This window comes from Aphelocoma coerulescens, chromosome 1, assembly GCF_041296385.1.
Source record: "Aphelocoma coerulescens isolate FSJ_1873_10779 chromosome 1, UR_Acoe_1.0, whole genome shotgun sequence".
In the NCBI taxonomy this organism is placed as follows: Eukaryota; Metazoa; Chordata; class Aves; order Passeriformes; family Corvidae; genus Aphelocoma; species Aphelocoma coerulescens.
Window position 1 is genome coordinate 63167261 of NC_091013.1, and position 25867 is coordinate 63193127.

At 38.3% G+C, this 25867-nt stretch overlaps 1 protein-coding gene across 2 annotated transcripts; it reads left to right on the plus strand.

Moving 5' to 3' along the window:
* Window positions 1–298: 298 nt before the first annotated feature.
* Window positions 299–25536, plus strand: DNAJC15 (DnaJ heat shock protein family (Hsp40) member C15). 2 transcript variants are annotated; one of them, XM_069009934.1, is made up of 6 exons: window positions 299–419; window positions 6926–6977; window positions 8717–8790; window positions 15327–15403; window positions 17255–17325; window positions 20456–25536. In XM_069009934.1, exons 1-6 carry the CDS (start codon window positions 318–320, stop codon window positions 20524–20526), a joined length of 447 nt encoding a protein of 148 aa, XP_068866035.1. In that variant the 5' UTR covers window positions 299–317; the 3' UTR covers window positions 20527–25536. The 2 variants fall into 2 exon arrangements, with proteins under 2 accessions (XP_068866035.1, XP_068866026.1); XM_069009925.1 differs by lacking the exon at window positions 299–419 and adding an exon at window positions 2326–2392.
* Window positions 25537–25867: the final 331 nt, after the last annotated feature.

The window sequence follows — 25867 nt, forward strand, 5'->3', positions numbered from 1 at the left end:
AGTGGTTTTTTTTCCCCAGATTAATTAGGCCTTATTCTTTCCTTTACGCATGTCCCTCCCTATCTTTCTAAAATCCTGTATTCTGGAGATGGGCACGAATAATTTCCGTGTGGCCTAAGTGTTCTTCCCCCTCCTGACCCTACTTGTTGATGCACTCACTAGTTATCCCTTATCCCTCCATTTCCCCCTTCCCGCCTCACTCCCGGGATGCGGCGCGCCTGCCTCGGCCCCGCGGGGCACGGGCGCTTCGCGGTCCGTCCTGCCGCCCTATTTGTCCATCCGGCCGACCCGTAGTGTTCGCTCCTCCTCGCGCCGTCATGGAGGGTGCCGCGGCCTCTGCCGAGGGCCTGCGCTACGCCGAGTACACCCGGGCCCCTACGGGCGCCGGCAAGGGCCAAGCCGAGCTGGACCGGGGGCTGGTGAGCGCAGGGCGGGACCCCCGCCCCCGGGGCCGTGAGGCGGCTACTGCCCCCTTCTCACCCCGGGCCTTCACACGCGTGAAGGGTGGCTTGTGTCAGCGGGGCGCGGGCCGGGGCTGCGGGGACAGGCATTCTCCGCTCCCCTCCGGGCTGGGCAGGGAGCTTGGGGACGGAGGGTCCTTGCCCCGGTGCCGCGGGTGGAGCTGCAGCGCGGGCAGCGGGCGTGGCGCCCCACCCGTGAGGGGAAGGGCACGCCCAAAGTTCGTAAATGCTCGTGGTCCAAAGGAACAGCGGGAGTGAGAGGGTCGGCAATCAATGAGAAAATTTTATTAGTGCATTACACGGTTGGCGTGGAAATGTTGGCCCCTGACCTACTATGTAAGCACACGGCAGTGGGTTTTGGATAAAGGGATAGGGTGAAAAGGAAGAGAGAGAGGAATATATTAACTAACGAGGAATAGAGAAAGAAAAAGAAAGGAAAAGTGAAGGAAAAAGAGAGAGAGTTAACGAGATTACCAGTCCTGCTTCCAGCCTCAGTCCAGCTGATAAAATGTCCTGGGGGCGCCTGGGAATACTTTTTTATGGATAGGTTTTTTCCCGCCCAGAAGATAGGTTTCTCGCTTTCTATGCAAATCTGGAACTGGGCTGGAGAGCTTTGGTGCTCTGGTTCCTCCCCCCAACCCCCCCCCGCCAGTCCATGCCCCCTTCTTGACCTCATCCTTGCACTGTACTGTGTTGTGTTTACCTTCGGGAACTAGAATGAGGAAAACTGCTGCCCTGCCTCCCCATGGCCCTCTTCTCCAGCCGCATCTTGTTCTTTCCCACAGCATGTTAATACCAACAATCCTCAGTTATTATCAGCAATTCTTTTCTGTCACTACCAAGAGTCCTTGGTTGGCTCCACAGCCAGTGGGTGTTTGGAACATACACATTAGCCCCTTATCTTCTGGGATTCCACAGCAGGGTACATGGGAACGCTTTGGCCCCAGCATTTGCAAACAAGGCTGAAAATGTTGTTCCCCTCCATGAAGAGGTGACACTTGATGTATTTTCACCCACTGTGCAAATGATATTACCACTGGGAGGTTTGAATGTTGAAGGTTTTGTAGAGCTCTGTTTCAGAAAAGTAATTCTCATCTGGTACTTTGTAATGTGGGAAAGGCTGGGTGGAGGCAGAGTGTCTCCAAAGTTTCCTATGCTGTATCGTGCTATAGAGGAAGGGTGCTGGGACTTTATGCCACTTCTTCATTCCTGTCACTTAAGCTTGTTCAGGGAACAGTGAGTTCCCACTGGAAGAGACAATTGGGAAAAACACATGGCTTAAAGCCCCAGATGGTGAAGTTTCCACATTTTTTTAAATGGCTTAGAAGTCTTACTTGCCTAACCTAATTGTGTGTGTGAAGTTGTCTCTACAATATTTCTATTTTTTTTAAAACACGGTTTTAAAAATCACACTTCTCTACATTATTTATTCATTGTTACTACAGTCTAGGACTTTTTTTTCTCCCACAGAAGAGTCTTCCTGTGTATTTAACCGGAAGCGTGTAACCTTAAGAAGCTGGCTCTGAAACCCATTATTGTCACAGCCATTCTCCCTAGAGAATGCTAGCATTCCTAGTGAATTTTGTTGAGTCTTTGAGCCTTCTTACCCATCTGGGATAAAAGTAGCATTTGGGGTTAGCATGGCTTGCTTTGTTGTTGTGAGTATTGTCATGTTCTTGCTGAGGTGTGGAGATTGAGATAGGTTTTAGAGAACTAAAATCTGGATGTCTACAGTTTTCTATTGAAATTTGTTCTTTAGTCAAGGGTATTAGCTGATCGTGGTTATGTTTACACTCGTAGTTGTTCTACAAAAGCATTTGGATCAATGGAGGAGCAGCAGTGGAAGCATGAGGAGTCTGTTCTCAAAGATCACCCACAAGAGCCTTTGTTAATTAATACATACTAAAGAAGATGGATTTGAATACTTTATGGTAATTGTTCTATTAGTGAATCTTGTTCTGGTTCAATTGCCTATGAAAAACTATCCAGAACTGTAGTCGTAGCTTTGTATACAAACCAAAGAGGTTACTGTAAATTAAAGGACACAAAATGACGTGAGAATTGTGTCATTATGGAGAACAGCATCTAGCTGAAATTACTTTTAATTCATTGTTGGAAAATAAATTAAATTTCATAGGAAGGTAAGACTGGAGGGAAAACACTAGTTTATGAAATCAAATTGGTTGCATATAGTTTATAATATAATCCCACTTCAAAATGGTTCTGGCTCCATATAGTGTTAGTAAGGTGGTTTGCTCTGGAGCAGTATTCCAATAAACTGTAGCTACTCTTCTGAGGAATAGAAAGAGGCCTTATTCTATCTTCCAAACCAAACAATTATTCATATTTCAAGTCAAGAATTTCTATTTAAGGGGAAATCTATTTTTAGAAATATTTTTGTACACTAAGTTCATATACTTGTGTATCCTACTTCTTAGCACCATACAGAACTAAAGAAACCCCACAGCAAACAAACAAACCTTAAAAATTTTTAGTTAAGCAATTTACACTTGTGTATTTATTTGAATATAGGTACATATTTCCTATTTTGCTGGTCCGTGATTAAGCACGGATTAATTGCAAAATGTCGTTCAGCCCATGAGAACATATTATTATTTTCTCTGTGCTTTTTATTCTGTTCTGCTCACTGTAGGTTTCTGGGGCAAAAGACTGTAGGGCTCTTGCTGTGTGTGAGAAACTTAATTGTGAGGGGAGCAAAATATTCTTCATTAGACTGAGAAGGGTGTTCCACTGGTTGTGATAGAAGAACCAGTATAAAATCCGAATCTTGTGCAGGCAGATGGGTTTTAACATTTGGGAAGGTGGCTCTTGCGGCCCATTGTCTTATGTAAGAGTGTTGTGCTGAAGTTCTAAAATGATGCATTTGAAATTCTCCTTTTGTTTGTAAATTTAAGTTTTTTCTACTTCATAGAAGAAAAAGCTCTAATGCTACGAACTACAGATGTCATAGTATTTTTTGAGTATATTTAAGTTAGCAGAGCACCATGGATTGGGAATTTGCCAAAATAATATCTCATCCTTCCCTGTTTCTTCTGCTAAAAAAATTAAGGCTACTGGAGAATTAAATATTAAGGGAATTAGCAGAAGATCTCTGTTTTCTAACAGTTTATGATGTATACCTCTCCACATACTGTGTATTAGTTAATACACTTTGTGCTCTTTTCTTTGCCAAATGCTTAGGTAAATCGGGTCTTGCAGTTACCTTTCTAATGCTTGTGTTTCTTATACACATTTCTGAAAAGATTTTAAAAAATTCAAGTTTTGCAGATTTAGCACAACTTTTTCATTAGTTTTCTTTAACAGGTTTTGTTACTGAAAACTGAACTACATAGTAAAATTAAAATCCTGAGATCAGCAGAATAGCATGGGGTTGATGACTAACCTTTGGGAGCTGATTCATTAAATAAAGAAAGGGACAGATGTTAGTTTTTAATCTTTTATTTCTTTATGTTTCCCTCTTGGATCTTAACATAATGATTTCATTTAAAATCCACATCTTGGAAGTTTCTTAACAGCATTTTTGGAGGGGGGGAAGGTCAATTCTGTCATAATTGAAAGTCAATGTGTATGTATTTATTTATTTATCCCTTATGAAATGCAATTTCAAGCAATAGGAGACAAAAATGATCGTGGTGGTAGTTGTATTAGCATGCTGTAAATGAACTGCTGCCTTCCACAGAGAGAGTGAGTTGCTTTCATTTAATATTGACGTGAAAGGAGTGCATTTAATTAAAGCTCTGGACTTTACATTTCAAAGCACCAGGCTAACCTTGACTGATTCTTTTAAATATTCAACTGAGTTGAGTGAGCATGGAAAAAGAAACTGAGTCAAGTTGGACTAAAAGGACTTACTGGTTAGTACTTGAAGTTGCCCCTGTTTTTGTGAGTCCATGTCAACTAAAAGCCAAGCCTGCAATCTCGCACTGATTAAAATTCCGTTTTTATCGCATTTGTATAGTTAGGATACATTCACGCCATAACAGACATTCACGATGCTTTGATATGTCAAGTTGTCACTTCTTTGCTAATATGCAGCAAGTGACTCTTCTCTAACGTGCTCATAATGCAAATGAGGTGAGTTACCATAAACCAGTATTTCTCAGATTTTCTGATGCCTGTACCTCACTTAAATGTGTGGACAGTCTTTTCTGCCTCCCTGTCTTGAGCTTTGTACCACTTTTACCAAGTTTTGTGTCTTGTCTTCATTTTCCCCTTGATCCTGCATCCTGCTCCTATTTAAGAGGTACTGCCGTGTTTTTACCTGGTGTATTCCTGGCAGCAGTAGCTTTCCACCACCTGCTAGTGCTTTCCACAGAGATTGGACTAATGCATTCCAGTGGACATGGCTGACTGTCAAAGGCCCTCAGGGGACTCTGCATTGTGCTCCCAGATTACTGTGCAAAAACACTTAAGCTCCTTCTGCACTGAACTAACAGAATCCTGGTATTATTTATTAGTCTGGTCTCTGTGCTTGGTCTTGCCTGTGATGAGGTGTCTGCTGCTAATGCCTTGTTGGAACCTGCATGTCTTGTAAACTGCTGACTTACATCACCTTTTTGGTGGCAAAGCAAGTACAACTTAATTTGGACAATCACAGGCTAATAACTTTTTTTTTTTTTTTTTTTTTTTTGCCAGTGTGATCTATTTCACACATTGTTGAGCTCTTAATTGACTGTAACCACTTAGTAAAAGATCCTTGCTGTCAGTCTGAATAAGTCAAGGAAACTCTTGAATATTAATCCATGGTCACAAACCACGGGACAGAATAATACAGACTTGCTATAGGATTATGATATTTTCAGAAGTGTGGCTGTTTGTGGTTCATGTCTAAATGGAGGAATTGGAGGAATTTTTTTGAATGTTTGAATATTGAGAGCCTGGGAAAACTGATTTGTGAGAAGAAATTGGAAGAATTTCAGTTTAGTGAGGAGATGAACTGTATGCTTTGCAATTTTACATCATCTACCGTTTAAGATAACATGCTTAAACTTTTTCATGGGGAAAAGATGAGGGGAAATTTTGTGGAACTGAAAGGAACAACAGACGTAAAACTACTACATTATTTTTGCATTCAGAAGTGAATGCTAATATTGAGACTGAAGACTACACTGAAATGGAAGAGTTAGATTACTAAAATGGAATATACAGGCAGATTTCTAAGGCAAAAATTCCCCCTCTTGTAGGTGGGAGGTAGGTACTTAGTTAAAATCTGCAGGATCCAGAAGCTAGATCCAGAGCTGCTTCTCGGTGACCTCAGAGGAGGCTGCGACTTCTGTCCTGAGCTCAATGCCTACAGGCAGCAGCCACAGCCACTCGCCTTCAAAGCCAAAGCTGTAGTAGCCACTAGGCATGATCGCAGCCCTACATCTTGTACAGCTGCCTGTTTGCTGGGCAAGTTGCCAACCCATGATCTAGGCCCTACTAAGCCAGCTCTAGGAAGGCTTTGAAAACAGTATTTCTGAACTCTTCCCATACTCCCACTGTCTAGAAATGAGATTGGGTACAATCAAAGACAGAGTATTTTAGCCCCAGAAATCTTAGTGGCAAAGGCATCGTGGCTCCAGATCCAGTTAATAGGGCATTCACATTGAAGTTGGAGCTTTAAGTCCTTCTGTCAGAGTTGCTTGTATAAAATGTATAAACCAGTTATGGGATAATTGTGGAAGTAAGTCATATATAGAAGAGACAGTCTGGTGATAAAAGCATTTGCACTGTCATTATGTTTTGGATTCAAGATAAACAAGCCTAATCTGATTTCTCAGGTTTCCCAGGGGAAAATTCAAGGCATTATTGAACTGTCATATGATAAGACAGGTAATGCCACAGATGACTATTTCCTTTGTTTCAAAGATTACATGGAGGCTTTTCAGAAGTGAGGAGCTTGTTACCCTTCCTGAATTCTGCAAACATGTGAGAAGTCAGTCCTTTCTTCAAGGTTTACCTCACACGTTTTATCAGCTTCTTGATCAATGTGGGGATACTTCTTATTATCCTTCTTGAAGTGCCTGGTTTTTTTTTCAAGCACTGTGTAGGAAAATACGTACACCTGATACGGGAGTTTTGAGTTAGTTCTTCATGTTTTTGTAATAAATGAATACTTTCTGTTATGTGCTGTGTTGAACTAGTCTGCACAGGTAATTTCAAGTAATCCTGTATGGTTGTGTGCCTTGTGTTTTTATCAATGCATACTGTTAGCTGATCTCAGTGTGTGTTCTCTGATTTGCTAATGGGTAGTTCAAGTTAAACCTGATGCGTTGGCGTGGGTTAGTGGGACTGAACTATAAAATCTAATGTAGCCTGTGGAATACGGAACTTACTTTCATCATTCTCGTAAGTTAAATGTGAAATGTCCACATTAGATGTCAGAAGTACACATTGTTAAAGTTGTATATATATCAAGTTAGAATTTGCATGTTATTCTGATTCCTGTTTCTCTGCTTTAGGCCAGGACTATGATAGGACTTGGACTTGGTGTTGCAACTGTTGCATTTGCAGGTAAGGTAAATTATCAGTGGAACTCTTACTTGTGAGCTGCAGTTTCCAAAAGGGTAAATGAAATTTTTATGAATATAAATAGTGGAAAGTGGAAAGGTTGCTTGAGAGTACTGTGGAAAATTGTGTCCACCTATAGTTCCTGTCCCTTCAAAGTCATAAATTCCAAAATTCTTTTTGAAAAAGGTGGAAAAAGCTGGAGGATGTAATTTTATGGACAGCAGCTAAAAGGTTCCATCTGCTTTTTGTCTGCAAAATGAAAGGTGAAAAGCTTATTTACTTAATAACATATTGCAATGTGGAGGTTTTTTAGTACAGAAGAGTGCAACAAGATCCTGTGATGTGAAGGTGATGCTCGACGAATTCAAATAGAGGAAAATAAAAGGTTTTAGTGACTAGTGATTTATCATACTAACTGTTTCCATACTGCATTGTTTACTACCTGAACCCTTTGCATCTGGACTGTTTGTTACTCTGAAAAATAGATTCTAGTTTGAACACAGGGCATGAGTTTAACATGATTTATACCCTGGGTTACTTGGTCTAGATAACTGTGGTCTGTTCTTGTTTTGAAATACACGAATCGATTTCTGTTGTTTTCGGTATACAAAACCAACCATGGTCAGCTATGTACAAGTGCATGCACCAAGAGTAGATTTAATAGATGAACAACTTGCACAGTCCATCAGCAGGTGTTTGGTGGGTACAGTTGTGTTGTTTTTGTGATTAGGGGAAGGAAAGACAAGACCTTTGGTGATACACACCCTTTAAGCAGTTGGCTTATCTATGTGTTTGTATGGAAGCAGGAGGGGAATGCTCATAGAATTTCTTCTGCTGGTTGAGCTGAAGAATTAATATCAACTAGCAAAATAATGGTTAACAGAAAGCATTAAGTGAGGTAATGATTTCACGGCATTTCAGCAGAGATGCTCTAAATGTGGTTTTAACTTCTGTGTTAACATTGGCACAGGCTTAGATCACTAGAACATGGACACATGTTCTAAGAATTAATGCAAGATGCTATTTGAATGAAGCAGAGCCACATTTTATAAAAAGTTTTTCCACTGTGTTTAATAGTAAGTTACATTGCTAATGAATAGTTAAAATAACTGGGGAGAGAGGATTTACATGGAAAATCCTCCAGTAACATGGCGTAAATCTTGATTCTGAAGTTGGTAGACCTGCTTTGTACTTCTGAGAACACAGTCTTACAGGGATCTCTCTAGTCTATCGTAGCTATAGACGTTCAGTACTAGTGGGGAGTTGAATGGCTCTGAATCCCAGAAGATCATCTCTTTGTAACAAAATTAAAAATGCAGTATTTACAAAGTGTGTGATTAAGCATACAGCATCACAGCAAGAAATGTGTAGTAGTACATGGATTTCTTTTTTTGAAGACATAACCTTGGAACAGTATTTAATAAATAATGTATATCCAAAGCTAATGTTTCAAACTGCCCTTTTTCTTAAAGTTCACGCGGCAGATACCTTCATTTATCATATTGAAATGTATTTAAATTTGTTCATTTAGTGAGTTAATAGTGAGTAAACGCAATGGATCTTTACAGTCCATGACTAGGTTTTTAGATGCAGTATACTAAAATTATTCTCCCTCTCCCAATAGTTTGGGGTTTTTAAAGCAAAATTCTTTCTGCTGTAAGCTGACGAGCGTAAGTTGGAGCTTGTTTGTGGAGTATTTTTGCATTTTACTGAATATTTCATTTAAGCTCCATCTTTTTCAGGTCGTTATGCTTTCCGCCTTTGGAAACCATTGGAGCAGGCAATTACAGAGGCAGCAAAGAGGATTTCAACTTCTGTAAGTTTAGATATTACTTTATGATAAATTTATGATTTTGTATTTCAAGTATTCAGAAAGGAGATATTTTGTGTTAAATACAGTTAAGTGTCACATAGATAATTCCTTTCCCAGGGTGGGGCTGCTCCCTACTGTGCAAGATCTGGCATGATGTTTTCTGTATTTTAAATCCCTATGGATAAAGCTGTATCAAAACTGATAAACAGTTGTAATTTTTTCTGTTGATGTTCCTTATTCTGGAACCCTTTACCAGTAAGTGTAATGATAAATTGTTCAAGTGTGCTATGAGAAAGTCACTAATTCCTAAAGATTGCAAAGTGATGACATGCAGTTTCATTTCAAGCAGCTAAAAGTGAAAGAATTTGGTCTTTTAGATACAGTGTTAAATATCAAGGAGACAAATTGATGAACTTCTAGGAAGGGTTGCCATGGAGATGGGAGAGCTTGTGTTCTGGTTAACATACGAGTTGTCTTCTTCTTCTTCCCCGGCTAATTTCAACTTTTACCCAGCTTTTTGTTCTTTCGGTTTGCCCTACTTGTTAAAAAATACAAAAATGAGGTAAAAAATCAAGAAGTAGAGTGTTGTGAGGGGGCATATGCAGGGAATATTTGAGAGCATTTGCTTACTGGTTTGGTGGCTATGCTTTCCTCTGGTAAATAAATACATATGTTCCATTCCTGTTTGATTGAAGTAATTCCCAGTGAGGTAGATGTCTGCTTGTAGCAGTGTGTTCCTTCAGAGTTCATAGTCTGCATACACCTATCCACAGCAAAAGAATGCTATTCCCTTCTTGATGCTGATGGGTGAGCGTGTTCAGGGAGTAGTTGTTACAGATTATTATTTCCTGAAAACTATGCTAAAGGTAAGTTTTTTAAAAACATGATACTAGCATTGTACCTACTAATGTTAGGCCAGTTGCAACACTGAGCCTGTCTAGACAGACACTGTGGTCCAAATTCAATTCCCATCTGTGCTTGGTGTTCATGTCCTGAAGGTGCAAGCTTGATCAAGGCAAGCTTCCTGGGGAGGAGAAGATTCAACTGTCCTCTTGGGGCTGGTCCACATTGGTTTTTACTTGCCATGTGTTTCAGCCAGAAACAGTGCTCCTTGATCACGTTTTTTGCTCTTTGTCCCTCTTATTGCATTGCTGTTGTGAGACCAATGTCAGGTTTTTTTTCCTATTTCAAAGTAATTTTTTGAGAGATTCCCATGTTGCCTGCCAAAACAGCAGAGGGGACTTTAGGTACTGTGAAATAAATTGCTTTCACATGATACAGGCTGACTTGCAGGCTTGCTAGATGTAGCAAGCAGTACATGTGGCTTCAGAGTATGGAGTGCTTCAGTCTTCACCCTCCCTCCTTCCCTCCCTAGCAGTTTTACTCCAGCAATTCTTTTTCTAGCCATTTGTAGATATAGGCTAGAGAATCTAAATTCAGATATGTTCACATAAGAGAGCAGGCAGTGACTCTTTATAACACATTGAAATGTGGCATGCTACTGCACTGAGAGGTGTCTGTTCCTAGGAAACTGTACCCCTCAATACTGACTGAGCCAAGTTCATTGCAGACCTATCTCATTTTTACCACAGTGACTTTGAGTCCTGCAGAATTCATGAACAACCATAAAGAGCAAACCAGGAGCTTCTGCATTCTAAGTGTTCCTAGTCCCTGGAGCAGTATCCTCTGTCTGCCTTCACATCTTGCCTTTCTGCCCAGAATTGTGTGCTGATTTCCAGTAGGGTGTCTTTTCTGCTATTCTATTTCTGAACTTGAAAATACAGGTTTTCAGTGTAAGACGAGATCTAGTGGAGACACTAAAAACTCTATTCCTGTTTGCCATTTACTGTATATATTTGTTGGCTTTATATTTATTCTCCCCTTAACAAGAAATTATTTTCTTTGAAACAATACAGAAAACATTAAATGCAAAGGTCCTGTGTAAGTGGTTATTCTCCAAACTTCTTATTTTAGTAGTTTTACATGACTTTGTGGAATTTGAAGCTGCTGAGTATATCTGTGAATTAGCACTTTCATCATGTTTCTTGACAGCTTATTGCCCTTTACACTGTACTGACAAACAATATCAAGCAGTTGGTACTTCTACCTGTACTTACTGGAAAAGGCATCTCGTGACCTTTAGTGTCTGGGCTTAGTGTTACTTTGCTGCGTTTCTGTGGTGTTTGAAGGCACCTGACTTGGTCACTGTAATTGTCCGTGCTTATTCTCGCTTTCTAGAATCAAATCTTGTCCCTCATGGTCTCCTTTTTCTTGAGAGTCTGTGAAACAGCTGCCTATTCAAAAGCTAGCTGCCTTCCTCTGTAAGCCCCCACTCTTCCTCCCCATTTACAATTAGTCCCCTCCTCTGTTTGTAGTAGAAGTCACAGTTGATGTTGGTCACTCCCAGTCACACATGGTAATACAGATGCTGTTGATTCTTTCTGCCTGCTCACTAATAAATTACTTGGGAAAGGTCAAATTGAGCAATTATGAAATGATCACTTAAAATGCTGCTTGCTGTATCTTGAGGATTTTACACTTCCTATTTACTTACGTAAATAAATAACGTGTACAGTCAACAGCTGCACTCATCTTTTAGTCAAAAATACTAAATAGAAGGAAGTAAAAGTGTTATGCTTTATTCTGAATTTTTACCTCTCATTTAACTTTAAGACAGTTACTTCATATTTAAGAATGTATATTTGTAAATGCTGCTGTAATTTAGTCTTGAAGTTTTCTACCATCTTTCTGTCAGTGGAGAAGGACACTAGAGGAAACATTATCATTTCCACTCTATGACAAGTCATAATGCTTGCTCCCACCGAAATGTTTTTTAGTTTGAGCCTGGTTTTGTCACTGGTGTCACAAATGCCAGTGACACTTTCTTGTTTCTGTGTGTTGTAAAAAGAGTCTGTTGCCAGTAGAAGGTGCATAGCTCTAAGTAATCATTTGGCTTTCCTTCCTCAGAATTAATGCCATTAATTAGAATGTTAATATTTCCTTAAAGTGTGAAATAAAAGAGCAAGTATTTCAGTAGCATTCATTACCTTTTTTTGTGGAATCAGTGATACTGAGGGTTGAAAGATAGATACCTACATACATATATACAGACAGACAGACATACATAGAAGATATTGAAGACAGAAACAGCAATTGTAGGCCAAATGAACTGTCAAAATACTCAAATCCAACAGTCATGAAATTCTGTGTTCCATAAGAAAAGGATGTCTTGTATAGCACAGCATTAGGCTTTCACACTGTATTTGCCTTATTGGATCTGATTCTGCTCAGACTCAGAGAGTTCTGAATTGAGAGATAAGGATCTCTCTTGTCCTTAATTGAAAATAAAGTTTCCAGAGAACAATGCAGTCCATTTTATAAGGTTTCTTTTCTTACTAAAGTTAAGGAAGTTGATATTAGCAAAAATGTACACTATATTATATCACAGCTTCTAAATATTTTGTGGTTGTAGTTTGGTTTTTGTGTTTGTTTTTGTTTCCTCTAGTGTTCGATACCTTTTTGGTGGAGGACTGTATTGGTGCTGGAACAGCAATATGTAGAGTTTTCAGAAAAATTCACTACTCCATGTAATGTAATGCATGATCTCAGTTTTGGTGCTTTCAGTGTCTTAACTGGCATGGAAACGGTGATTATGCTTTCCCTGTGCTATGAAAGAAGAAGTATCTTGAAGATGTCAGGGTCCCTGTGCACTGAATTTTCTTGTCTGGTTGCTTTTTCAAAAATGTGCAGGACTGAACAGACATTTGCAAAGCAAGTGCAGCCATTTTCTGTCCCTCCCTATGCCCCAAACCTATTAATAGCATTTGTTCAGAAAGGAGGACTTACTCACATAAATTGCTGAGCAGTAATAATGTGCAAGGAAATTAAGTAAATTAAATTATACCTCCTCCCCTTCCCCCAAATAGTACAAAGAAATGAAGAGCTCATTTCAATGATTTTTGCAGTACAAAATTTTCTTTGCAATTGCTGGAGCTAATAAATAATCAAGTGTCTAGAATTGCCTGCTCATCAAGGAGTTCTCATAACAGAAAAATATATTTCCAGCCATTACTTAGAATTTACAACTAGGAAAAAAATGTTTTCGTTTGAGTAGCGTGCAAAAGCGCTTTCATTAGGGAACTAGAAATTTGCCAAGGTGTTCCCTAAAATGAATTCTCAGTGTTTCTTCCTCTTTTTTTCTAGCCAGCAGAAAAAAAAATACTTTTATGTGTAATTTCCTTGTACTTTAAATTCTGCTAAGGATGGACATCTTAATTGAAGAACCGATTATTGGTGCTACATCCTCCACTTATGAGAAGAAAATATTTTTTTTCTTGAAGACCAATTCAACAGTTTGTGTGTGAAAGGACACAGGCAAAAGAATTCCTTTTTTCATTCCTCTTGGAGGTAAACAAAGGCTTCCTAAGGTTAGAACAGTGTCAAGGAAGCAGGCTTTAAAAACATGAAAAAATATTTCTGAATGTAAGCCTACAGCCATTCCTCCCTAGTCTCTCATTTTAAATAGTATTTTAGATGAAATCTACCAAGAACAAAGACAAGCTGTGTTAAAGAAAATTCAAATATTGCTTTTCTCTACATGAATAGCAAACCTGAGTTAGAATTGTATGTCAGAGTTGAAGGAGAGTTGAAGGATTCGGGAAACCATCTGCACCTAGACTGCTTTGGGAGCAAATGTTTTTTGGAAAACCTTTCAGAGAACATTAAAGTGTGCTTTTCTCTTTTGCTTGCAGTAATTGTTGGGCATTGTTGCAAATTTCTGTGCAGTTCTGCTCTTCAAGGGTGTTACCTGTTGACCACTAAATTATTGACATAATTTCCCTTTGGAGAACCGGAGAAGCCCTGTGTGTTCCCTTAGTGTTGCACACTCTAACCTGTCATGTGCATGTGCACTATTACAGACTTGGCTTCTTGTGTTACCCTGTAGTTATAGACATGGCTCCTCCACAGATTCTCCTTGTAGGCATGGCACGTCCACAGGTGCTTCAGCTTTGATACCTGTAGTGTTACAGCAGTGGTTATTTCATTCATGGTTTGGGGTGGGAAGAAGGAAGATAAAATAAGTTTTGGATCATAACAGCGCACTAAAAAATTTCTTCTGTGGTTGCATGTGACTTTATGGTAGCAATAGGTGAAGTATTTCTGAACCATGCATTTGGGTGAGTATCACTCCTAAGCTTAGTTAAAGGCTTTGCTTAGATATCACAGACAGAGCCCTTTAAATGCTATAATGCTTGAAATTATATAAGAGATTTTGTGTAGACATAAGGCAAAATTCTCATTGAATATGAATGGCTATATTTAGTGAGAAGAGTGTTTTATTAAGGGCCAGGCACATTTTACTTGGGGGTAAAGGGAATACTTAAAAATAGTCTCAGCTCTTGGGCCATATTTCCCTTTGATAGCAACAAAAGAAGCTTATTTTCCTCCAGTTGATAGGTTTCACATTGAGGAAAAAACTTCAGTCTTCTCGAGTGGTTTCTGTGTGCCAGTTCCCCAAGGCTTGGAGCTACATCTGCTACCTCTGGGACTTAAAGAAACATTCATATTGAGATCACTGCTAACCATCAGTGGTGGTTCAGTATGGGTTTTTCTTCATAATTTAAAATATATTTATAGTTGACAAATATACTTTCAAACCATTCTCTATGACAATTAATTGTAATGATTTACTCTCATCTCCGTCTCCTTTTTAATGTTCTTTTCCCACTGTTTTTTCTTCCCTTCTTAAAACAGTGGATAAAGTTTCCCATTACAGTGAGTTTAAAAAATTAACTCCAGATCCTATATCTAATAGTTGTCAGTTATTGGTTCTAAACGAAGGATGTAAAGGCTTAGGATTTCCCCATATACTTCACTATTTTCCAGTGTTCTCCAGCTCAGTGATTTCCTGAAATGGAGGTTGTGGCTTTATGCTAAGCCTTTTTGTTTTTTTTTTACTTGTGTCTTTTTGTTCATTTTCAGGGTTCCTTCAAAGAACTCATGATACAGTTTTTTGAAGTAACATTCCTTCACATGGAAATCTGTTCTTATCTCTATTGGGGTATTTTACCTAATTTCTTTGTAGAAATATCTGGAGTGATTGTCCATAATAGCTGTGAATGCTGAAGTATTGCCACTTCAGACATTTTCCATTGTGATGGTATCAATGCTGTTCTCAACAATTATCCTGCTTTCCCTCCCATGCCCTCCCCAACACAGGCACTATACCACCCTATGCTAGTATGTACTTTGATTCTGGACTTTTTTGCCCATAGGCAGGATTTTAATGGTTGTACCTATTAATACCTCTTATTAACAGTAGAAGATTGTGAAAACACAGATAGTTATTTTTAAGTTGGTTTTTGCATGTGTTATCACTCAGAAGTCCTTTCATATTATCTGGTTTGCAGTCATTTCATGCCTTTGAAATAAATTATAGATGAATGTAATGCTCTGAATGAGGTCATATAAATACAGTTTAGTTCCTGGCACCTTGTGCATGAACTAATTATTGCTTTTTTTTCCTTTCTTCTTTTTAGAGTCTTTCATCATACTATAAAGGAGGATTTGAACAGAAAATGAGTAGGCGAGAAGCAAGTCTTATTTTAGGTGTAAGGTAGGTGTGTTGCATCAATATGTTTTAGTTTAGAAAGTATTGAATGAAGCAGATGCATGTTGCAAGAGTGTGCAATACTCTGGCCAAAACCATAACTTTTTTTGTAAAAAGATTTTCCCCATCTTGTGGGGACTTCTAATCTTATAAATTACACTAATATTCTGCTTAAACTTTTAAAAGGCAAACAATAAAATGCTCATAAAACAATTGTTTGGATTGAAGGCATGGTAACATACTGCAGTGGAGAATTGTTCTTGCTGTGCCCCGTCTCCTTTTCAACAGAGCCACTCCCCAGCCACGCATTTCCCAGCCTCTAGCATTTCAAGGGACACTTCCATCCCAAGTACCAGGCTCTGCACCCATTCTTGTGGAATTTCACAAAGGGTTCCCATCACCCCGTTCCTGCAGCGTCTCGAGGTGCCCCTGAACATCAGCCCTGCCCTCCAGCACATCAGCTGTTTCCTCCAGAGTGATAGACTTCTTGGCCAGTTGGTAATGTTAGAAGGCAGCTTGTGAGTCAAGGAAAATGTGATTTTGACATTACATATTTGTTTCATAGTGATTAAGAATTTTTAGAGCCCATTGTGAGATAAGCAGTATCTCATAAACTAAGCAAATTTGAAGTAAACCGCTGTTTTCACAGTTGCTTCTTTGAGCAGACCTGCATGAGCTTCTGTGACATGCAATTGCCACTTTTCCCAGTTAGGCTTTTGGCCATCCGAGGTTCTAAATGTGGTATAACAGCTTTCCTTTTTAGTATTAAAAACAGCTTTAAAAATCAAAATATAGATGATTGTTATTTATAGTTGTGTGATAAATCATTTTGGTTTTGTATTTATATAATCCAAGACCTTTGACCCTCTGTTTGATTCTTACTTTATAGGTTACTTTCTTTTTAATTGAAGTATTCTTTTCTTACGCAGTTCTGTGAACTATTTTTGCAGCATACCCTAATTTCACTGTGACAGAATAATAATTAGAGAGGTTGTTTACCTTGGGAATTTAGTTGGGCTGATACCTTGCATTCAAGCTGTATCTACAGAAAGATTAATTAATTAAATCATCACTGATTAAGAAGTCACCTGAAGTGGAAAACACTGATTCATTTCTGCAAATGAACAAATCATAAAAAACTGAACCATTCAAACTGTCCTTTTGCATACAGCCCTACTGTGTTGGCATACTTCATCCATAAGTGGTTATTTGTCTGGTAAGGTACATATTTTGTATTTATTTGAGCCCAAATACATATTCTGTGTTTTTCATTGAAGTAAACAGCATTATGTAGGTAGCACCTGTAAATCAGCGTGTCCCTGAATGTAACACGTTGAACAGCTTTGCAAAAATAATGCATACAGGGATTTTTTTCAGGCCCCAGCAGAAAGAAGAAATATTTATAGCTGCTATAAAAATATTTACAGTAGAACAAAATGGGATAATATTAAATGTTTGTTGTTTTGTCACTGGTCATAAAAATATTTTTTTTCTTGGAGGAAAAATTGTGTTTTCTGCTTTAATGCTAGAATAACCAACCAGATATATCCTAGAACTGCTGGGGCTTTCCTATTTCTTTCCCCATCATTTTTTTTTTTTTAATGTGTGGATGTATTGCATTTTACAAAAACCTGAAAGATATTTGTATGTGTAAAATACACAGGCTTTTGAAAAATGTCATTCTCGGTGTCTTACATGCCTTTGTTGTTGTTGCTTCCTCAGAGATGCAGTTTTATGTTTTGTCCACAAGATGGTGAAAATCTCAAGTTTTAATTATTTTTGAAGCCAGTATAAACTGTTAATTTTTAGCCTGAGTGCTCTGGCATTTCTCATAAGCACTTCAATTTGCTTTTGCAGTCCATCTGCTGGCAAGGACAAAATCAGAACAGCGCATAGGAAAATCATGATTTTGAATCATCCTGATAAAGGTAAATGACTATTATTTTTCCTAAGCAGGGCTGGAAAGGAAGAGGCCTAAATGAGATCCTTAAAGTTTTCTGACTGTAAATAACCACATCGAGTGCAAACATTTGTTATTTATTGACTTGAGCTTCTGTGTGTCTTCTCTCAGATAAACTGAGCTTTATGAACCTGTTTTACTAATTTTTCTTTAAAGTTTTTTCCTGTACTTGTGCTGCTTCAGTTAGAACTGTGAGCTCAGGTTGAAGTGTGGTTTTCCACTCTTTGCAAAAACTTCTTAAAAAATAAGGAAAAGTAAGCTATAAAAATTTTACATTAAACTAAAATTCCTGTTTTGAACTGTGATGGACCAGTTGCATGCACGAAAGTAACTTTCTGTGAGGAAATGTTTTGCAGTTAGTAAGTTCATCATTGATGAATTTCAGACTTTATAGGATTCAGTTGGAAAGAATGTAAAGCTGGGCACTGTTGCTTTACTGGCCGGGTTTTTAATGTAAATTTATCTTAGAGAAAGGCTATTATTATAACTTTAACTACACTACAGCTGGTTGAGAAAGAAAGCCCATATGTTCATTGCTGTTTCTACTTTAAAATAACAGATGGTGAAGAGTTGCACTGTACTTCAGAAGTCAAAAGGGGAAATCAGAGGGTTTTTATCTCTTTTTGACAGAATTACAGGCTCCCTACCAGCACCCCATTTTAAGAAAATGAGAAAGTAAGTGTGACCACTGGCCATGGGAAGTGCTTAGTTGATGCTTTGCTTTTCTCTCTTCACCCCTCAGTTCAGTTTCAAAGTTGTCCTACTTGTTTGATTTCAAACTTCCATTTTTGTTCTGTCTATAATGGATAAGCTGCACAGACATAGAAAAGAAAGTCTCTTCTTCATTTCTAATACATTATAGTGGTCAAAAGTCTCTTAACCACCAGAGCACCTATTGGGTCAAGATTTTTTAAGAACGAACTTCTAAGTTTGTTGTAGCAGTACATGGAGACGTGAACCAGAGAGAACTGTGGTGAATCTCCATGTGGATATTGAGGAGATCTGAAGAGGTGGTTCCTGTTAGGAAGATCCTAACGACCCTACCAAAGATTTTAATGCAGCACTCTTAGAGTTTTAATGCCTCTGCAGCTGGGCACAGTGTAGGTTTGGATGGAAGTAGTGAGCCCTCCTGGGTGACAGTGAGACACGGAATAGGATTTCTCAGCCGTATTTTCTCAGTAGGAACACCAGTTGAAGGGATTTGTGCCTCTCTGGTGCCCCTGAAGCTCTTCCGGAATGGCTGTAGAAAAAACCTTGTGTAATATCTTCAGCTGCAGAGTGAGGGCCTGGAGTAATCTTGAACATGTGGCATGACAGAGAAGCTTGTTTGCCTGTGTATAGATCACTTCTGGCTGTGGGTAGCACAGATGTTCTTTTAAAAATAATATTCAATGGTATAATGTAATTTTAAAATAATATTTTACCACCTGGAGTTGGTAGAAGAAAGGGCAGTAATTTCAGATTTTAAGTTACGTATGTTCTGAGGTCCAAACTGTTGGAGAGAGAATTATTAGAAATCAATAAGCAATATATAGAAATCTGCATAATAACATCTGCAGAGAGTGCTACTGAAACGGTTGCTTATTAACCTTTACAGTTCAGTTTTGAAGAGTTTTTATATTGATATATTGTGTGTTAATTTATCAGTTACCAATTTTATGAAAGAACATTTCCTCACAGAAAAAAAGGAAGAGGGAAACCTTTTGGACTTGCCTTAATTATAAACAAACACTTAGGCAATCATGAGATTGAATTTCCTCTCATTGGAGGGCTACAAAATTAATATGGCACTTAAGGATGTAAATGTAGTGAAAACACTTCCAACAGATTTTAATTTACTTTAAGATCCTGTATTCTAGACATGTAGAAAATCAATGCACATTTAAAAATTACTTGGAATACATTGTTTATTGCAGGTTTTAGTCTTTACTATTTGTTTGATCCTCTTATCTACTGTGTGAAAGAAACAATAGTCAATGTAGTAAATCCTATTCCTTGCTACAAAGCTACTTGATTTAAAAAAAAGAAAAGAAAAATTACTTTTTCAATGGCCATTTCATTACCCATCCCTTGCCCTGCCTCACTTTCTTCCAGTGTGGCTTACCTATTAGAACCACACTCAAACAAGACCAAACCATGGAAAAGAGCTTCATTCTTTTTTCCCCAGTTGTTTTACTACACCATGAAATGACTTTATACTGATTTGGATTCCTGCAGCAATGTCCTAAAGAAATCTTTAAGCAAGCCTCACCTTTTTGTTTTTATTTGTATATGTCTGCAACTAGCTCTGCATGTTTCTTCTATCATTGTGTTTTTTGGTTAATAGAATGAATGAAATGGTGAATGAAAAAAATGGCTGAACAAATGCCTTGGAAAAGGCTATGCAGTGCACAGTACTGCTGGAATCACATTTTCACATAAAAATATAGGTGTATTACAGTGAGTGGTAAGTTACTGATAGAGACCTTTTACTGTTGTTTTTGGTGACTGTGGCCAGATGGTTGGCACTCAAGGGGAGAGTGAGAAAAACCCAAACACAAAAAGACTGCTGAACTGTAATCAGATTGTTAGATGGAGCATAGAGCAGTGACAGTGTTCAGCACTAGAAGTTAGAAGGTGTACCATGTTTAAATATCTTTAATGTGATGGTTTCTGGCTGGTAACTCTGGGCATCTCGCATACAAGTTGCTTGCACAATAATTCTTTGTCAAAATTATTTTAAAATTTACCTCTCAGTTTTTAGGATGAGTGGAAGTAATAGCTGTTAGGTTTGAGTGAATGTTCAGGACAGCTGACCTTGCACACATTTGCGGTAGCATCCCACTGCAGATCTAAATCACAGGATGTAAAGTGATTTCAGATTTCAGTCTTCTCTCTGAGACAAATTGTTCTGCATTATTCTACAGTGATTTCAGTTTTGATTACATTTCTCATGTTTCCTTATCAATTAGTTCACTTCTTATCAATGTCGTTTGTATCAAAAGGATCTGTGTAGGAAAGAGCTAATAAAAGTGAGTAATAAAGAGATGCTGCAAGTGAGATATTTTGGTACTAATACTAATGTGTAAACAGTATTGCTTTCCCCTTTCACTTCTCAGGTGGATCACCTTACTTAGCAACAAAAATAAATGAAGCAAAAGACTTGCTGGAATCCAGTGCCAAAAACTGAAGCCTTGGATCATGGGAGAGATTCAGCAGATACATTGTGCAATAACTTCATGTCTGCTTGCTCTGCACAGTTTCTTAACATTGATTGTTCATACTTATTGTCATAATTAAAATATTAAGATTATTTAAAAGCAAACTGAAATAGTTTACAGTTATGTAAAGTTATGTACAGTTATTTCCCTGCAAGGAGCAAGGAGTTGGAATGATCCTTCTAACTTGAGATGTTCTATGCTTCTATCTCAATTTATGTGTATTTTTACAAAATTCTGATCCCTTACAAGCTTTGAAAAAGTTCTCTTAACTGTCTGTGCTTTTTTTGGAAGTACTTGTTTCTTTCATTAAATTTTGGATCTTCTGAATTAAAATTCTAAAAACAGTCTTAAATATAGGCTTGTTTCTTCATTAGTAAAGAAGCAGCCCTATCTTTTAGGGTCACCCTAAAATCTGTGACAGAGTATTGAGTCACAGGAAATACAGCAGACCCCATTTGGCAAGTTTTCAGCACCACCCTACACTTGAATCCGTTCATTTGTGAAGTAGTAGGGTTTGTTCATGGGTGGAGTTTGAGAGCTGCAACTCAGGACAAAATGAGTGATGGAACTACAGACTGCAGCTTCCACTAGGCTTGTATATGGGGCTTGGAGCTATGAAGGAGGATTCTTGGGTTTGGTTACTTCTTTTGCACATTAAAGGGTCTCTGAAATAGTCAAGTAATTATTTAGACATGCTTTTACTTCAAGACACAGAGTGTGTTTAATCTCTAGCAGTTGGGGTGAACATGGGGTTTTCTGCAAGGGTTTTCATGGCAGTGGGATTGAAGAAGGTAGGTCTATGTGGCATGGTTTAGATGGATATTCCAGGCTGCTGTTGTCCGAGTCAGCTCGGTCATGTGAGCCTGGTGTAGGACTGATACAGCAGGGAGCAAACAGGAGAGTACCTGCTTTGCCCATGGCTCCAGGAGCATTTCCCGGGTTAGTTCTCCAGTAGTGCACACATTTCTGCATTATGCTTCATATCCCAGAGCATACATATCTCCCTCCTTATGTAACATCCTAGCAACCTAGTGCTGGCTTTGGGGAATCCTGAAGTCATGGATCTCAGACTTTGAAGGGAAAAAGTTTTAATTGACGGGTGAGAGTAGGTGCTATTTAGAGCACTTGACTTCTGCAGATTTCTACCAGTAAGTTGTCTGCAGATGAATTAAATCTCCTAAGCATAGACAGTCTACTGCATTCAGTGCAAGACCGAAAAACTTGGAGTGTCCATTTAAACTCTATCATTAGAGGTAAAATAAACAGCTTGCTGAAGTGCTACAAATATAAAATTTAGACACTCCATTTTTTAGGTTATTTAGCCAGAGGTAAGATGGCTAAGAGCAGTTAATATGAGGTTGGATGCTTTAATTATTTATTCACCAGAACATGCATTTGTAATTCATCCAGTGGTGGATGTTCAGATTATGTGGATTTTTCCTTGAAAAGAAGAAAAAATACGAATTATTTTTTATCAGGTTCCTCACACATTGTTACAATTCCCTTTCTTTCATTGAAGGGAGATGAAAAATTTTAAGTTGACCCTAAAAGAAAATAGTAATTCTAAGTACTTTAGAGATTTCATTGCAATTAGAGTGGCAAGACATACGGCACAATTTCACTGGATAAAGCAAAAAAGACTGCTGGGAGAAACCTGCCTGGGAACAGCATACACTATACAAGTACTACAGTTGCGTCATATAACTAATGCTCTTATACAAGAAACTTTAATGAGAACAGTTTATTCCTGTGCAGCAGCTTTAATCGGTTCTTGTTAAAGGAATAGCCATCAATTAATGCTCATTTAGGATTAGTCATTCCTTTCACTGGTATATCAGTCTGTATTGGCAAAAGCAGAATCATGACAGTTCTCATTTTGGGAGAAGTGAAATGGTGGCGTTCCTAAGTTTCTGAAGTGGAATCTGTAATGCTCTGAATCGTTGTGCAAAACCAAAATTGATGTGAATTGTAGGTAGCAAAAACATTCTGCTTAATGATTTTGAACTACTAGCTGTTGTTTTCATATAGCTACCTTTTTTTCCCTGAGTAAAATGAGTTGCAGAGAGCTGTTCTAAAGTATCAGTTAAAACAAATGCATTAAGGATGGCTACTTGCTCTGTTCTTAAAAATGAACTTCCTATGTCTTTGTAAGAAGTACAGGGTTTGGGGGGGTTTTTTTGTGAGATTCTGTTGCTGATAATTTCCTCCCTGATCTAATTATTTATATCTGATTATTTTGGACAAAACACTTTTTTCTGCCTTTAAGTTATGAGAGAGATTGTCCTTCTCAACAAAAAGAAATAAAACCGAGTTCCAGTTCTGGTTTCTCCATTTTTTTTTCAAACCAGACTACTGACCAGTTAACAAATTTGATAAATTAACAAATTAAAAAATTAGAGAGATTAACTGGCTTGTCCTATCGCTGGAAAATGCTAGAAAATAAATGAAGCTAATGAGGAGCAGTTGTGAAAGCATCACATATACAAAAGCATATTTTTTCTTGTCTGTTTACTTGCACACCTTGCTTTACCTACTAAGTGATGTTTAGAAGGATGAATATAGGACAGGGAAAGGCAAATAATGGAAATGCTGCTCAGTTTGTTGTTGCTGATAGTCACCATGGCAGGCTGAGGAGTGTCTTTGGAGACTGCCTTGCAGAACAGCACCTGGATTGATGCTCAACTGGGCTAGGAAGAACAGGATGCTACTATTTTTAAAAGCATAGCCTGGTAATTTAATCTTAAAAATATTCAACCTCCTGAGACTATTTTCTTTGCTTGTCAAATGCATAAATGTTTTTTGTGTAGGAAAAGTGCGTACAAGTTGATTTATTCTGGTGCAATTTCTGTCCATCTGTAGTACAAGCAGACTCATTTTTCATGTGTTGCTTTAATGTTCAGAAAATATTCATTTGTAACTTCTTAGCTTGAGAATTGCCAGGTATTTTTCTACTTGGATGATAACCAGTCTGAGATATCCTCTATAGCTTTAGAAGTCAGGCAGGACTGAGTGCATTTATATGGCATTGCTTTGGGTGATTCCCAGTTTTTTTAATGAAGCAGAGCTTGCTCATCTGCCTGGTTTTCACTCTTAGTCCTTGGGAGTTTTACCTGATATTTCCTTCTTTACCCTTGATACAGCAGAGTTAGGCAAACTTACATACTAGATCTACAAAAAGACCCAGTGGAATCTGCTTATCTGCCTATGCATGAGTGCAACTTGGAAAACTTTTGCTGGCTTAGGATGGGACGGGGATAGAATCGAGACATAAAAAAACAAGGGCACAGTTCACAAAAACATTGCCTGATCTTCTAGGTAGTTTTAAAGGTCAAAATTTACTCTCTTGTGTGCTTGGATTTTTGCTTCTGTATAGGTGTAAAACGACTTTCTTCTTACGAGGTCTTTGCTCAGTTCTACACTTTTCTCATCCTTAAATCAACAAGTTGTGTGCCTGGTGTCTTCAGTTCCCTGAAAAGCCTGATCTGGTATCTGTGGTTGTGGGGGGCCTCATCAGCCTGGCTGTGCAAATCATAATATCTCACCTGCTGCTCAGGTGAGAGTGGTGATGAAGCTTGGGCTGAGGAGGTGACAGCACTTGCTCTGCTTCCTGCTGCAGCTTGTGCCCTACTGCAGAGTGTAAGGCTCATAAAGCCTGCAAGATTCCTGGGCCTGAGTACTGAGCTCAGGTCAGCTTCAAACTGTGAAACCATGTCTAAACAACTTAAAGAAATTCACCAGCTGAGGTATTACTGACTTCCTTAGGAGCCTCACTTCCCACAGGCTGGTCTTTAGGTGTTGGTCTTTAACTCAGACTCTTCTGTGAGCTTCTCTATGCTAGTCTGACTTTGGCAAGCAGCATGATAGACTGGCACTAAATGGCCGGCTAAACTTTCCAGAACTTTTTAGTTGAATTGTGACAATACGAATGTTTTCCTTGGGTCATAACCAGCAGGGTATTGTGTGTAGGTTGCAAAGCCATGTTAGTGAATTTGGATCATCACCAGCACAATCTTGGGACTTTTGAACTTTGTCATTTCAGCAATTACTCTCAAGCAACAGGTTGTATGTACATGTATGTATAAACATGCACGTGTTTATACACATACACAGAGCTTTTCAGGATCCTGTGTAGAATTTTGCATCTGTACTGGGGCACACTTCCAAAAAATAAAACTTTTCTTGATTTTTTTTTTTAATCTAAGTTTTCCAAATCAGATCAAGACAGCAAAAATAATGCCAAAGTAAATTAGATGTGTTAATTTAATTATGTGCATAAATAGGAAGCCAATTAAAAATCAAACAACACACACCGCCCAAGTGTCTCCAATTTTTGCTTTTTATTGAGTTTATTCTCAGTTTTGCTCTGCTATGGATACATACAATGTAATTATGAGTCTTTTAAGGAAAGAGTGTTCTGTCATCATCATACTGTGTTTGTAGAAGATCCATGTACCTAACTTTTTTTAAATGAGGCAAAAATAAAAAATAACAGCTTTGTGGGACGTTGCCCAAAAAAAATATTCTGTTTGCGAATGATTAAAATTTAAGCTACATTTAAAATATGCTTTTGTATTTTACTCTGGAGGCATTGAGTAGAAGGGAGGGATTTCTAAATGATTATTTGATGTCTTACTGATTGTTAATGGTCAGTGAACCATGGATACGTGAATACTTGAATTGTCAGCCTAGTTAGCAATACACCTACTTCCTTTATTATTAGGTAATCACAGGACTATACCTAGAATAAAAAATATCATTTTGACAATGGTAACATCATCAGATTAATATTCTTAAGATTTTTCAAGAGGTAGTTATGGAACACAGAGTAATTGCTCTACAGCTTCATGTGACATTAAAACACGTCTACTGTGCTATTGCAATTTCCTTATTTATATACTGGCTTATACAAGGAGAGGTTAATAAGGTGGATTTTTTTTAATAGCAAATATTGTATCTAATAAACTCTAGTTTTAAATAGTCGCAAAGTTCTCCAAAATTATTGTATGATGTAAATGTTGCATCAAACACGGTTCCTTATGCAGTAATTTCTCCTGACTGTTGGATTTGATCTGGGCAACTTGGGTGCTCCTTACATCTGGCAGGTGAGTGAACAGTTTGTGCTGCAAAGAATAGTAGAGGTCCTAAACACTCCAGTGAGTACAATTTGACTAATATAATGTTAGGAAGAAATTCTTCACTATGGGGTAGTGAGACACTGGTACAGGTTGTTGAGAGAAGCTGTAGATGCCCCATCTGTGGCAGTGTTCCAGGCCAGGTTGGATGGGGCCCTGAGCAACCTTGTCCAGTAGA